Below are 12,045 nucleotides of genomic sequence, written 5' to 3' on the forward strand. Positions count from 1 at the left end.
ACCACTAGCCTAAACTAGAATTTAGGGGATCGGGCAGAGACAGAGTGATGTTTGCACATTTAGGAGTGGAGGGTGGGTACGGGGCTCAGCTGACGTAAGTTTCAATTTCCTTCAGTAGGGGCTCCAGAAAACAGTCCAACACCCCCACCCCCACCCCATGGAAATCAGATGCAAGCAAAGTTGGGTTATTGGGGTGTCAGAAAGAAGCTCTGGGGTCACCCGGAGACATGACCCAGCTGCTCAGATATCTGGGAGGGTGGAGCGCCTCTCTTAAGGACCCCAAAGAGGGGAGGTGTCCATATTGGGGGAGGAACGGGAGAAGGCATGGAAGAGGAATGGCCAAACAGCATGTTGTCCATCATCTCCAGTGGGAACCGGGTGGAGCATCATCCTCCCAAAATTTGTTCGGGAGACAGACCTGAACTTCCTGCTTCAAATGTGGCTGCTGGACACGTGTCCTTCTTCCTCTTGACTGACCAGGAGACCCCAAGAGAGTCGGTGAAGAGAAGCATCTGGAGTGGAGTTGAAGGATGCCAAGAGATGGGAAGGACCCAGCAGGAGCCTCATTTCCATCCAGAAGGACCCCCTCCCTGGACCCAGAGTGAAAAGCATTGGGGAGACCTTGAATTCTGACCCACCCTTGGAGTATCCTCCTTCTCCAGGATGATTGGACCACCTCCCCTTCTTCCCCTCTGACTTTTCATCATGTTGTGGCACACAGCTGGTTAGGTTCAGCTTCATTAGTAAGTGTGACACAAAGACACCCAAAAAACACAGCTTTTTTTCTTAAAAAATAGGATGAGATTTAATAAGATCTCAGTTTGAAACAAATATCTCTCTATCTACTGTATCTCTCTCTCTCTTTCATACACAAACGGACCGTCCTGGAAGGTGGTATAGAATAGTGGGCATGAGTTCCGTGGATCAGTTCCGTGGACGCTGGTTTTCCCATGGATGCAGGGGGGGGTAGTTTCATACACTTCCTGGTTCCTACGTGTACCGTACACAGATGAAGCTTTGCTGAGTTGCGTAGCCCAGTTCCTGGTGGGCCATGGCCAACTGCCGGTCCACAGCCTGTGAGTTGGGGTCTCCTGGTGTAGAGGATTGTAGTAACAGCCTCGCAGAAAAATTGTGGCAGCTGTTAAGAAAACATGGATTCACCCCAGGAAAACAGGTAAGGGTGAGAAAGAATCTCAAGGCTGCCCTACCTTGATGCTCTTTGGTGCCAAAGGGAGCGAAGGGATGATGCTTTCAAGATTCTGCTACTATAACCCATATCAGTAAAGTCAAACTCTAATATTTCTTGTGTTATTGGCTTCCCGGCATGGTCGACCTTGAAAGACTGACAGATGGAGAAGCCCCAAAGGGTCCGTGTTTCCAAAGGGACAGTTGTCCAGGTGGCAGAGAATTAGACTGTGAGGCCGGTTGATTTGGGGGGGTGGATCTTCCAAGGCCCTTGAAGGAAGTCCTGTCATCAGAGAGGAGAAAATGGGTTCCTGAGAGAAGGAATTGGCTGAGGAGGACTCAGCTATCTATCTCTGACTTGGGTTCTTCAGAGGTCACATGGCGAGGGCTGGATTAGAACACCAAACAGAAGAGCTGAGGCCTATGGCAGAGCTGGGAGCAGCCTCTTAATCAGAGAGACATTTTGGTCTCTGATGGAAAGGGAAACAATAAGAAGTTGTGTCTTTTGTTGACTTTCATCATTTCTTCTGTGTAACAAGGAGCATTTCTGTTCCTTTCCACCAGATCATCAATCATGGCCATCAGTTCGGCCACCTGAGCATCTCGTTCTTCCCCTTCAGCCTTGTTGTTGAAAGCCAATATCCGGTTCCCACATGCAGCAACGTATTTCTTCAGGTCTTCACTTTGGGTAGATATAAATTTTTCTAGAGATTGACCTTTTTTGCAGGTGAACAAGAGGATGGTGTAATTTATAGCTTCCAAGTCAAAAATCTCTTGGATTTGCTGAGCAACAACATTCTCCTCCTGGCAGAAACGAGAAAGACTCATGACATGTAGAATGATGTGGGGACCCGGGGAGCAAAACTTCACACACTGTCTCACTTCTGCAGCAATGTCCTCCTGTGGACGTCTTTTATTGAAAAAGCCAGGCGTATCAACAACCACAACCTTCCTGCCATTCAGCTGTGCTTCCTCCTTTTGGCATTCTATTGTTATTGAGTAAGGTGACAAACCAGACTCAAAGACATTTCTTCCCAGAATTGTGTTTCCTGTTGCACTTTTCCCATTTTTTGTTTTGCCCACCAGGACGATCCTCCGCTCAGGCCCTGCAACCCAAAGGGGAGAGGAGAGAAGAAGGGGACACGGTCAACAGCATATGGCCATCATAGCCTCTCCCTCCACCCAGGACAGTAACTTCCACCCCACCAAACCCCCAGGGCCCAAGACTTTACCTGGGATGCCTATAGTCTTTTCCGGACCAGTCGCACAGCACAAAACCCGGGATTTCTGCATGAAAAGAGAAACAGAATCAGCCAAAGGAGAAGCTGCCTTGCACGGAGGTTGCCAAAAACTCCCCTTCCCCGGAAGACACAGGGAGGTATTTGGGGGGAGGGATAAAAAAAGGGCTGCCATCCCCTCCTCACTGCCCTCAAGGCTGACCCATCTGATCCTTCCCCGTGTGCCACCCCCCTTTTTATGCAGCCCTTCAATTCTTGGGAGTATCAGGAATGGTGGGGGTTGATGTCCAAAGTTGCTGGCAGCTCCCCACAGCCAGCTCCATGCTCAAAGGGCCCCTGTTGTCTGCCCCTTTAGCTGCTCCTAATACAGCTCCAGATTGTCTTCCTCTAGGTACCCCGCTTCCCCCCCTTCCCCGACCACCCTCCCCTTGGCCTCCCAACAAGTCCTCCAAGGTGGTCTCCTCTGAATTCAATCCTTTATGGGGGGTGGGAGGCTCCTTTGGGGGGGGGGCTCTTTCTTGCATCCCCTTCAATCCTGGGAGAGCAGTCTCTGCTGAAGATGCTGATTTGCATCTGTGCCCTCCCCCACCTCCACCCAATTCTGCCCCTTGGGAACTTCCCCTGCCCCATGGCTCTCCTCCCTGAGTGCAAAGTGGGGGACTATGGGGGGGGGGGTCTTCTCATCCAACCCCCTGCTCAAGGAGGAGACCCTACATCATTTCAGACAAGTGGCTGTCCAGTCTTTCCTTAAAAATCTCCAGAGATGGAGACCCCACAACTGGTATCAGGCTATTCTACTCTCTCCTCCTCCTCCCCCCCAGCTCAAGTTACCTCAGCAGGCCTCCCTGTGGGACAGATGCAAGTGATCGCCTCACTCCATTGACCGAGCCCTTCTTGAGTCACAGCTGCACATCGGAATTGGTACTGAAGATTTGGGTGGACATCTTCCAGGGTGAATTGATCCTTAGGGCCTTCGGTATTGAGAATTTTCCAATTACCTCCTGCAATCCGATATTCCACCTGGTACCTGGAGACCGAAGGCTTCCTGATGGCTACTGGATCAATACTTATCTGGAAAATATTTGGGTGCACTTGCTCAACCTTAGGAGGGGGAGGTCTTCTGAGAGCAGCTTCCAGCTCCTGACGTTCCTTGAGGACCTCCATGGTCAAGGTTAAACTTTTGGTTTTCAGCTTCGGTATTGAGTCAAAGAAATTCTTCATGCTCTCAGTGCTCATTTTCCAGAAGATTTCAGAACCAGCATTGTGGCTTCCTCCGTATTCTGGGGGAGCAAAGAGGGCTGAATGGTTAAATCTGAAGTGCAGAGGGATTCCCGACTCATGAGCACATGGGAGGTCAGCCTCCTTGAGGGCCTCCAGGACAGGTGGGGTCCCCCCATCTGAAAAGTTGATCAGGAACGTGATGTTGTCATTCAGATCTTTTCCCAACATGGAGAGCATACAATCAAAGATGCATTTCTGGGGATGAGTTGAATGGGCAAGGAAGGCCTGGGCCACGAAGCAGATGGCATCCACGTGGTCAATTCCCCCCTGGGTGGAGAAAAACTCCAGGAGCTTCTTCTCAACCAGGTTGTCTTGCTCTGCGTCTCTTGGGCCTCCAAATCCTGGAGTGTCAATGATTGTGAGAGAATAGGGAATTCGGAAGCCCTTCTGATGGTTCACCACGTAGGCTGTGACTTCAGACGTCCTGCTTCCAGCTTCACTTCTCTGGGTGGTTTCATGAATGAGTTTGAATCTGAAATTATCTTTCCACTGGACACCCAGGATATAATTGATCATCCCGTTGATCAGAGTGGTTTTCCCACTCCCTGTTGCCCCCATCATCAGGATCACTTTGTTGGGCACTTCCTGGTTCTCCTTTCCAAGCTGGTACATGAGACAGGAGGTGGAGGCATCTGAGGAGACTTTCTCCAGAGGAAGGGCAAACACTAATGGCTGTCTTTCCTCCACCAGGGAACTTTCCTGAAGGAAATGGAGAGCTACATTTTCTGCATCTATTTTCTCCAGTGATGTGGAGACCTCCACCTCCTCACTGGAGACACTCAGAGCTCCATTGTCACACACAGCCGACACCCGTATTCTATACACCGTCTGTGGCTTCAGACCTTTGATGGAATAAAATTCTGTTTTTCTCCCAGTCCTTTCTTCAGTCCACTGGTCCTTCCCAGCTCCAGCCATCACTGTTTTGTACTCCACCTTGTATTCCTCGACCACAGCTACTGAGGCAACAATGCTGGGACTCATCCAGGCCATGGAGATGACAGAAGATGCCACAGTGACCATTCTCAATTTCTGAGGAGGGCTGGAGGGAAGGGTCTTTATGGGTGGGCTCAGGTCACTGAATTTAATAAAGCCTAGCTTGCAACAAGCAGCATACCGGAATAGGTACTCTGTGTTTGGACACAGATCTTTCAGCAGGAACATCTCCCTGGCATCCTCTGTCCTCGCGGTCTTCCAGTTTTCTTCCCCTGCATCCTTGTACACTACCAGATAGCTGGAGATTGTAGCCTTTCCATATTCAGCTGGCTGAAACTTCAGCTGAATGCTGTCATGTCTCAGTTCACTGACCAGGAAAGGGAGAGGTTTTGAGGGCAACTCAAAGTTCTTGCTGACCAGCTCTCCATCTTCATAAAGGTATATTGAGGCTCCTGGTGTATCTACATCTGGCAGTGAAGCCACAACAAAGCGAAACTTCTCATTTGGTTGATTGATACTAAAAAAGTCTCTGATGGACTTGGCAATTTGGCGAGCATTGCGGATCCTCTCCTTGTCCTCAAACCAGACCAGGCCTTTCTTGACCTCGGGAGTGGATTTTGTGGACTTAATCGATTCTTGTGAGAATTGCTCCTGAAGCCAGTCCTGTAAACTCAAGAGAAATGGCTCCTCTTCATGTAAAGAGGTGAATACAAAGGAGACCACATATTCATTTTGGGGGTCCAGAACTATTTTTTCCAGCTTGTTCTGAGATGAGATCACTTCCATATTATTTAGAATAGTCAGACAAGAGTCGACATGGTTAATTTCTCTTTTCTTGGTGTCCAGAAATTCATGGAGCTTTTGGCTATTGAAGGGTGACTGGGAGACAGACATCAACAGATCCCTCAGGGTCCCTTCCTCCTGCCCTCCTCCCCGGATGGAAGGCAACATTCTGGCCAGGTATTTTTGGAAATTCCGCCTGTGTTGCTTGCACAGATCATTGAACTGCAAGATCTTCCTCTTGATCTCAGGGAAAGACTCAGCAATGGGATTCTTGGCTAGATCATTGCTTTGCATCTGGATTTCATTGAGTTCCTCCAAGATCTTTTCAGCATCAGAGATCAACTTTAGACTGATCTCACGGACCATCTTAGCTGCTCTACGGTCCAGCTTGCTCAGTGGGTAGAGCCAGACCCGCACTGGCACAGCCTTCTCTCCCTCTTTCCCTAACATTTTTGGTAGAGTTCTGTAAATCTGCATGGCATCTTGGAAAGTCACTGGATTTCTCTCCATAAAAAAGTCTCCATGGAACTTGCAATTGAACTTGAGAACATTCTCTTTCTCTTCCTCATTTAGCTTCCTATCTGCTTGTCCTGTGATTGATATCAGGTTCTTGATTGTATCCTGGAGACTTCCTTGAATATCTTTCACCATCTCTGTTGAAGGAACTTCTCGGTCAAAGACAAAGAAGGCCTGGGCTCCATAGAGGATGGCGGTGACCACGTGGGTGGCTGTGCCCTGCTCAAAGACTGCTGGGTACGAGACATTCTGGATTCCCAGGTGGCTCATTGTCAGCTGTTCATACTTGGTGGTAGCTTTGTACTGAACGGTGACTCTGGCCTGTTTTTTGGACTTCTTGGTGTCATGAAGATACTCTGCTGACCCTGTCACATCAATCAGCCCCCCGAGGAAACTGGCCTTAATGTGTTGTGAGATGTCCAGGGTGGAGGCCTTATCCTCTATTCTGTCAGATGCAATGATTTCAGTGGCTGTCTTGGGCTGAGGCTTGATGGTCAGGTCCTTCTGAAGAGAGCTGTAGTCCCAAAGGGTGACGCCTGCATGGAACAGAAGAAAATAGGAGGATGAATTGAAACCAGGCCTTGAAAATACCAGTTATTGCATAGAGAAGCTCCAGAGAGGTGGGGCAATAGAGATATCTTCCCCCTGGAGGGTTCCCCCATTTATGTCCAATCATCACCAGAGAAACATGACAACATTTCAAAGGCTTTTGACTGAGTAGAGAGGAATGGGAATTGCTATGAATCTCTTGATTTCAAGAAAGATCTGCAACTCCCTGGGGAAACTACATTTTCATGAAGCATTCAGAGTCACCTGCCCCACAACTTCAGAAGTTTATCCCTGAGTTCACCATTCTATGGGGGACCCCAGACTTCTTTTATTAGCTGTTTTCCAAACAATTTCGGTGCTTCTGGGGGGGGGGGGGGAGGACTGTTGTATATTGGGTAATCAATGCCAGTCCTGCTGCATACTTGGTGAAGGGTTGGATATGCATTCCCAGCCAGGAGGTCCTATTTAGGTAGCTGCTATTAGCAGGCTATGCACCCAGGAGCTCAACTCTGTCCCTGGGTTGAGGCTGCACATTGATGGCAGTGCCTGTCTCTCCCTTTCCTTCCGTCCTTCCAGAGACCCATCAACCTCTCCTCCAGCTCCTACCTGGGATGAGCGCATCCTTGCGGCAGTCGTACAACGTCCCCAGCTGGAAGGGGCGGCCCAGGGCGGCTATCTCTATGGTGTCCTCTTCCAGGGCCATGCTCATCTCCTGCAATTGCCGATGCTTCTGCTGCCCTACAAGAGAGGAGAAACATCTGGAGGAGACAAAAACTGACGGTTGACTCTGTGATGCAGGATGTGGGCACAAGCCACATTCCCCCCACTGATTGTGGTCCATGCTCTGGGTTGGCTGAGAAAGGAGACCCTTGGGGTAGGAGCAGCAGTCCCAGAGCACCACTGGTGGCAGTGCAGAAGTCTTTGAGTGGCCAAAATCGCCAACTCCTCAGGTAAAGATCATTTTAATTACATCCTTTTAATAGTATCCTTGTGAACATTGGGTGCTATCTAACAAAATGGTACAGTATAGGTGGTGCCTTACTCAATAGTGGTAACTGAGAAAGGGATCTTGGAGTCCTAGTGGAGAACCATTTAAATAGGAGCCAGCCGTGTGCAGCAGCTGCCAAAAAAGCCAACACAGTCCTAGGCTGCATCAACAGAGGGAGAGAATCAAGATCACGTGAAGAGTTAATACCACTTTATAAGGCCTTGGTAAGGCCACACTTGGAATCCGGCATTCAGTTTTGGTCTCCACGATGTAGAAAGGATGTGGAGACTCTAGAAAGAGTGCAGAGAAGAGCAACAAAGATGATTAGGGGACTGGAGACCAAAACATATGAAGAACGGTTGCAGGAACTGGGTATGTCTAGTTTAATGGAAAGAAGGATTGGGGAGACATGATAGCAGTGTTCCAATATCTCAGGGGTTGCCACAAAGAAGAGGGAGTCAAACTATTCTCCAAAGCACCCGTGGGCAGAACAAGAAGCAATGGGTGGAAACTAAAGAAGGAGAGAAGCAACTTAGATCTGAGAAGAAATTTCCTGACAGTTAGAACAATTAATCAGTGGAACAGAAGTTGCCTCCAGAAATTGTGAATGCCCCAATACTGGAAGTTTTTACAAAGAGATTGGATAACCATTTGTTTGAATTGGTGTAGGGTTTCTTGCCTAAGCAGGAAGTTGGACTAGAAGATCTCCAAGGTCCCTTTCAGTCTTACTTACTTATTTATTTATTTATTTATTGAATTTTGTATGCCAACTCAGTGCGGCTTACAATAAAAGGGAGGGGGGGTATATAAAAAAATAAATAAATAACAGTTTAAAATTACACAACAGTCACAAATCTGAAGTGGGGCTGGACAACTCAACAGTCCCAGGCCTGCCGGAACAGCCAGGTCTTAGTCGCTTTGCGGAAGGCCGGAAGGGTAGTGAGGGTCTGGATCTCCATGGGGAGGTCGTTCCAAAGGGCCGGAGCTGCAACAGAGAAGGACCTCCCCCGGGGTGTCGCCAGCCAACATTGGCTGGCAGATGGAATCCGGAGAAGGCCATGTCTGTGCGATCTAATCGGCCTTTGGGAGGTAATTGGCAGGAGGCGGTCTCTCACATAACCTGGTCCGATGCCATGTAGGGCTTTAAAAGTAACGACTAGCACTTTGAAGCGTGTTCGGAGACCAATGGGAAGCCAGTGCAGCTTGCGGAGGATAGATGTAATGTGGGTGTACCTAGGTGCACCCACAATCGCTCGCGCGGCTGTATTCTGGACTAACTGAAGTCTTCGAACACTCTTCAAGGGCAGCCCCATGTACAGCGTGTTACAGTAATCCACTCTTGAGGTGACAAGGGCGTGAGTGACTATCCGAAGGGCCTCCCGGTCCAAATAGGGTCGCATATTCTATTCTCTTCTGTTCTGTTTGTCTCTGTTCTATTCTATTCTACTCTATTTTACTCTAAACTCTACTCTAAACTCTTCTCTAAACTCTACTCTATAAACTCTGTTCTGTTCTGTTCTGTTCTGTTCTACTGTACTCTAAACTCTACTTCATATGCTGCTATAAACTGTGTTCTGTTCTATTCTCTTCCATTCCATTCTATTCTATTCCACTTTACTCTACTCTACTCTACTCTACCCTACCCTACCCTACCCTACCCTACCCTACCCTAAACTCTATTCTATTCTACTCTAAACTCTACTCTATATGCTGTACTAAACTCCTGTACTGTTCTGTTCTGTTTTGTTCTATTCTACTCCACCCTACCCTACTCCCGAAAGTTTTGTTGGGGAGTTGACTGGAAGTTCTCCAGGTGGACAGATGTGTGGGGGGGTGAGCTCTCAAGACTCTCACGTGAACCCTTGGATGTACTAAAAGAGGAAAAGGTAATTCAAACATGGTTTCAGTACGGGCAGTTCCAGGCCAGATGGAAAATAGATCAAAAAATTGGCTTTATGCAAGTCGAGGATAATTTACTCAAACAAATTAGCGATCAAAGTCCAATGCATATAAAGAGATTATATAATGTATTAACAGAAATGGACTCGGAAACAGAATTAGTTAAAAATTGTATGCTAAAGTGGGTTCAAAATATTGAAGAACCAATAATGTTGGATACATGGGAAAAGATATGGGTAAGAAATGTAAAATTCACGCAAGCCCAAAACTTGAGAGAAAACTTTTATAAGATGTTTTATAGATGGCATTTAGATCCTAAAAAATTGGCTTCTATGTATCCGAATTTACAACCTAAATGCTGGAGATGTGATTGTGTGGACGCTACATATTTTCACATATGGTGGACTTGCAAAAAGGTTAAAGCATTTTCGATAAAAATATGGTGGATTATGCAAAATGTTCTTAAAAAGGGGATAAAGTTTACCCCTCAGTTATTTTTGTTAGGTATAATTACTGATTGTACAGTTGTAGAGATTAATTTGATTTCGCACTTAATAACTGCAGCTAGATTGTTGGTGGTGCAATACTGGAAGAAGGAAGACTTGCCTACAATTCAAGAATGGACATTGAAAGAGCTAGTCTAGCAAGGAGGAGCTAAAGCTCAATTGAAAGATGTTCTTAACTATCTTTTCTTTTTTTAAGTGTATTTTAGATTGTTTTTGTTAAAGATTTATACCCTGTATTGGTTCTGGGAAGTCGGGGGTGGGGGAGGGTTGGGGGGGTTGGGGGGGAGGGGGGAGGGAAGTTAAATAAAGACTCTCACGTGAACCTTGTCTGACAAACCAATTCCGAGATCTTTTTTAAATCAGAACAACTCCGGGGGGTGGGGGGGGGAGAAGGGGCTGTGTCTCATCAGACCCAGGGGGAGGCAACAGGTCCCTTGCAGGTCAGAGATTTGCCCTCTGAATCGGAGTCGGGTGGCAGCGTGGCAACATGGCTGCAGAAGAAGCTGGCTTCCAGCCAAAGCAATAGCAGTAGACTTATATACCGCTTCATAGGGCTTTCAGCTCTCTCCAAGCGGTTTACAGAGAGTCAGCATATTGCCCCCAACAATCCGGGTCCTCATTTTACCCACCTCAGAAGGATGGAAGGCTGAGTCAACCCTGAGCCGGTGAGATTTGAACCGCTGAACTGCTGATCTAGCAGTAGCCTGCAGTGCTGCATTTAACCACTGCGCCACCTCGGCTCTTGCAACTGAACAGGAGGGTGTGGAAGAGTTGAAAGACCAGTAAGAAAATTCATCTAACCCACAGTCATAAATCAAAACTTGGAAAAGGCAAAGAATCTTGAGAGCATAAATAATATTGATGGTCAGATTGGGATTTTTGCAAAAAGAAAGAAAAAGAGAAAAGGAAAATGGAGGGTTGAAACACCAGCCCCCCACAAAAGCCGTTTGTTTGAAATAATTCGGATAGAAATGGAGAAAGCAGAGAAGTGACAAACCCACCCGAACACTCTCCAAATTTGGTTTTCGACTGGAAAAGATTGTGTTTTTAAAGTAAGGTGACCAGACGTCCCGCTTTTGGCGGGACACCCCCGCTTTTTAATGCATTTTCCCGTGTCCCGCACACTTTTTTAAAAAGCACGCTTTTTTTGGCGCTCGTAGCTCCCGCCCATCAGCTGCTAGCTTGCTGGGCTGGCTCATCGTTCTGTTCTCTATCCTACCTACCTACAAATTTAAGCCAGCCCAGCCTGCCGCTCACTGATTGGATTGGCCTGGACTCCAGCCAATCAGTGAGCTGGCTGGGATGGGAAATTTTCAGCACGCCACATGCTGAAAATTTTCCATCCCAACCAGCTCACTGATTGGCTGGACTCCGCTTAGCTGAGCACACCTGCGCGAGTCTCCATTTCCTTTCGTCTTTTGGGGTTGCAGCTGCGCTTACTCACTGGTGAGTAATCTAATCTATTCTATCTAATAATCAGAGAATTTTCCGCTCGCCATGGCAGGAGGAGAGGGGGGCAGCTGCAGCCGCCCGCAGAGAAGTTCCTCTCGCTTCCGGGGCTCCCGCCGCCCGGCAGTAGCCCCTGAACTGCGTGGAAGGCCGGGCGGCTGCCGCTGCCCCCCCACCCTTCCGCGGAGTCCATTCGTGTTTGGGATCGCCGCCTCCGAGAGGGTGGGGGCAGCTGCAGCCGCCTGCAGAGAAGTTCCTCTCGCTTCCGGACTCCCGCCGCCCAGCAGAAGCCCCTGAACCGTGTGGAAGTAAGTTCTCTGCGGGCGGCTGCCCCCTCCCTCTCCTCCTGCCGCCGCGCGCGGAGTCCGTTCGTAATCGTGCAGAGGCCAGAGAATTTTTTTCCGCCCGCCCCGGCTGAGTGAATCGCCGCGGCAGGAGAGGGAGGGGGCAGCCGCCGCAGAGAAGTTCCTCTCGCTTCCGGGGCTCCCGCCGCCCGGCAAAAGCCCCTGAACCGCGTAGAAATAAGTTCTCTGCGGGTGGCTGCCCCCTCCCTCTCCTCCTGCCGCCGCGCGCGGAGTCCGTTCGTAATCGTGCAGAGGCCAGAGAATTTTTTTCCGCCCGCCCCGGCTGAGTGAATCGCCGCGGCAGGAGAGGGAGGGGGCAGCCGCCCGCAGAGAACTTACTTCCACGCGGTTCAGGGGCTGAAAAGAGTTATTGT

The 12,045-nt window shown here is 48.7% G+C and overlaps 1 protein-coding gene across 1 annotated transcript; it reads right to left on the reverse strand.

Annotated features, from left to right (window-relative positions):
• Nucleotides 1-1,430: 1,430 nt before the first annotated feature.
• LOC148045703 (uncharacterized) lies at nt 1,431-7,329 on the reverse strand. The gene is made up of 4 exons (XM_087712252.1): nt 7,092-7,329; nt 3,255-6,472; nt 2,418-2,472; nt 1,431-2,291 (listed from the first exon to the last, which is right to left on the reverse strand). Exons 1-4 carry the CDS (start codon nt 7,324-7,326, stop codon nt 1,636-1,638), a joined length of 4,164 nt encoding a protein of 1,387 aa, XP_087568378.1. The 5' UTR covers nt 7,327-7,329; the 3' UTR covers nt 1,431-1,635.
• Between the last annotated feature and the right edge of the window lie 4,716 nt (nt 7,330-12,045).

The sequence above is a fragment of the Thamnophis sirtalis genome, unplaced genomic scaffold (assembly GCF_051295495.1).
Source record: "Thamnophis sirtalis isolate CommonGarterSnake01/CBP01778 unplaced genomic scaffold, rThaSir2_p1.2 scaffold_4, whole genome shotgun sequence".
Classification (NCBI taxonomy): Eukaryota; Metazoa; Chordata; class Lepidosauria; order Squamata; family Natricidae; genus Thamnophis; species Thamnophis sirtalis.

What these genes read in the sequence shown, in the direction of transcription:
- LOC148045703 (XM_087712252.1), bottom strand. Translation starts at nt 7,326, where the DNA reads ATGGACCACAATCAGTGGGGGGAATGTGGCTTGTGCCCACATCCTGCA. An exon ending in CCACAGGGAGGCCTGCTGAG is followed by an intron (nt 2,473 to 3,254) that starts GTAACTTGAGCT and finishes CTTTTCATGCAG; the next exon opens with AAATCCCGGGTTTTGTGCTG. An exon ending in AAAGACTATAGGCATCCCAG is followed by an intron (nt 2,292 to 2,417) that starts GTAAAGTCTTGG and finishes TTTGGGTTGCAG; the next exon opens with GGCCTGAGCGGAGGATCGTC.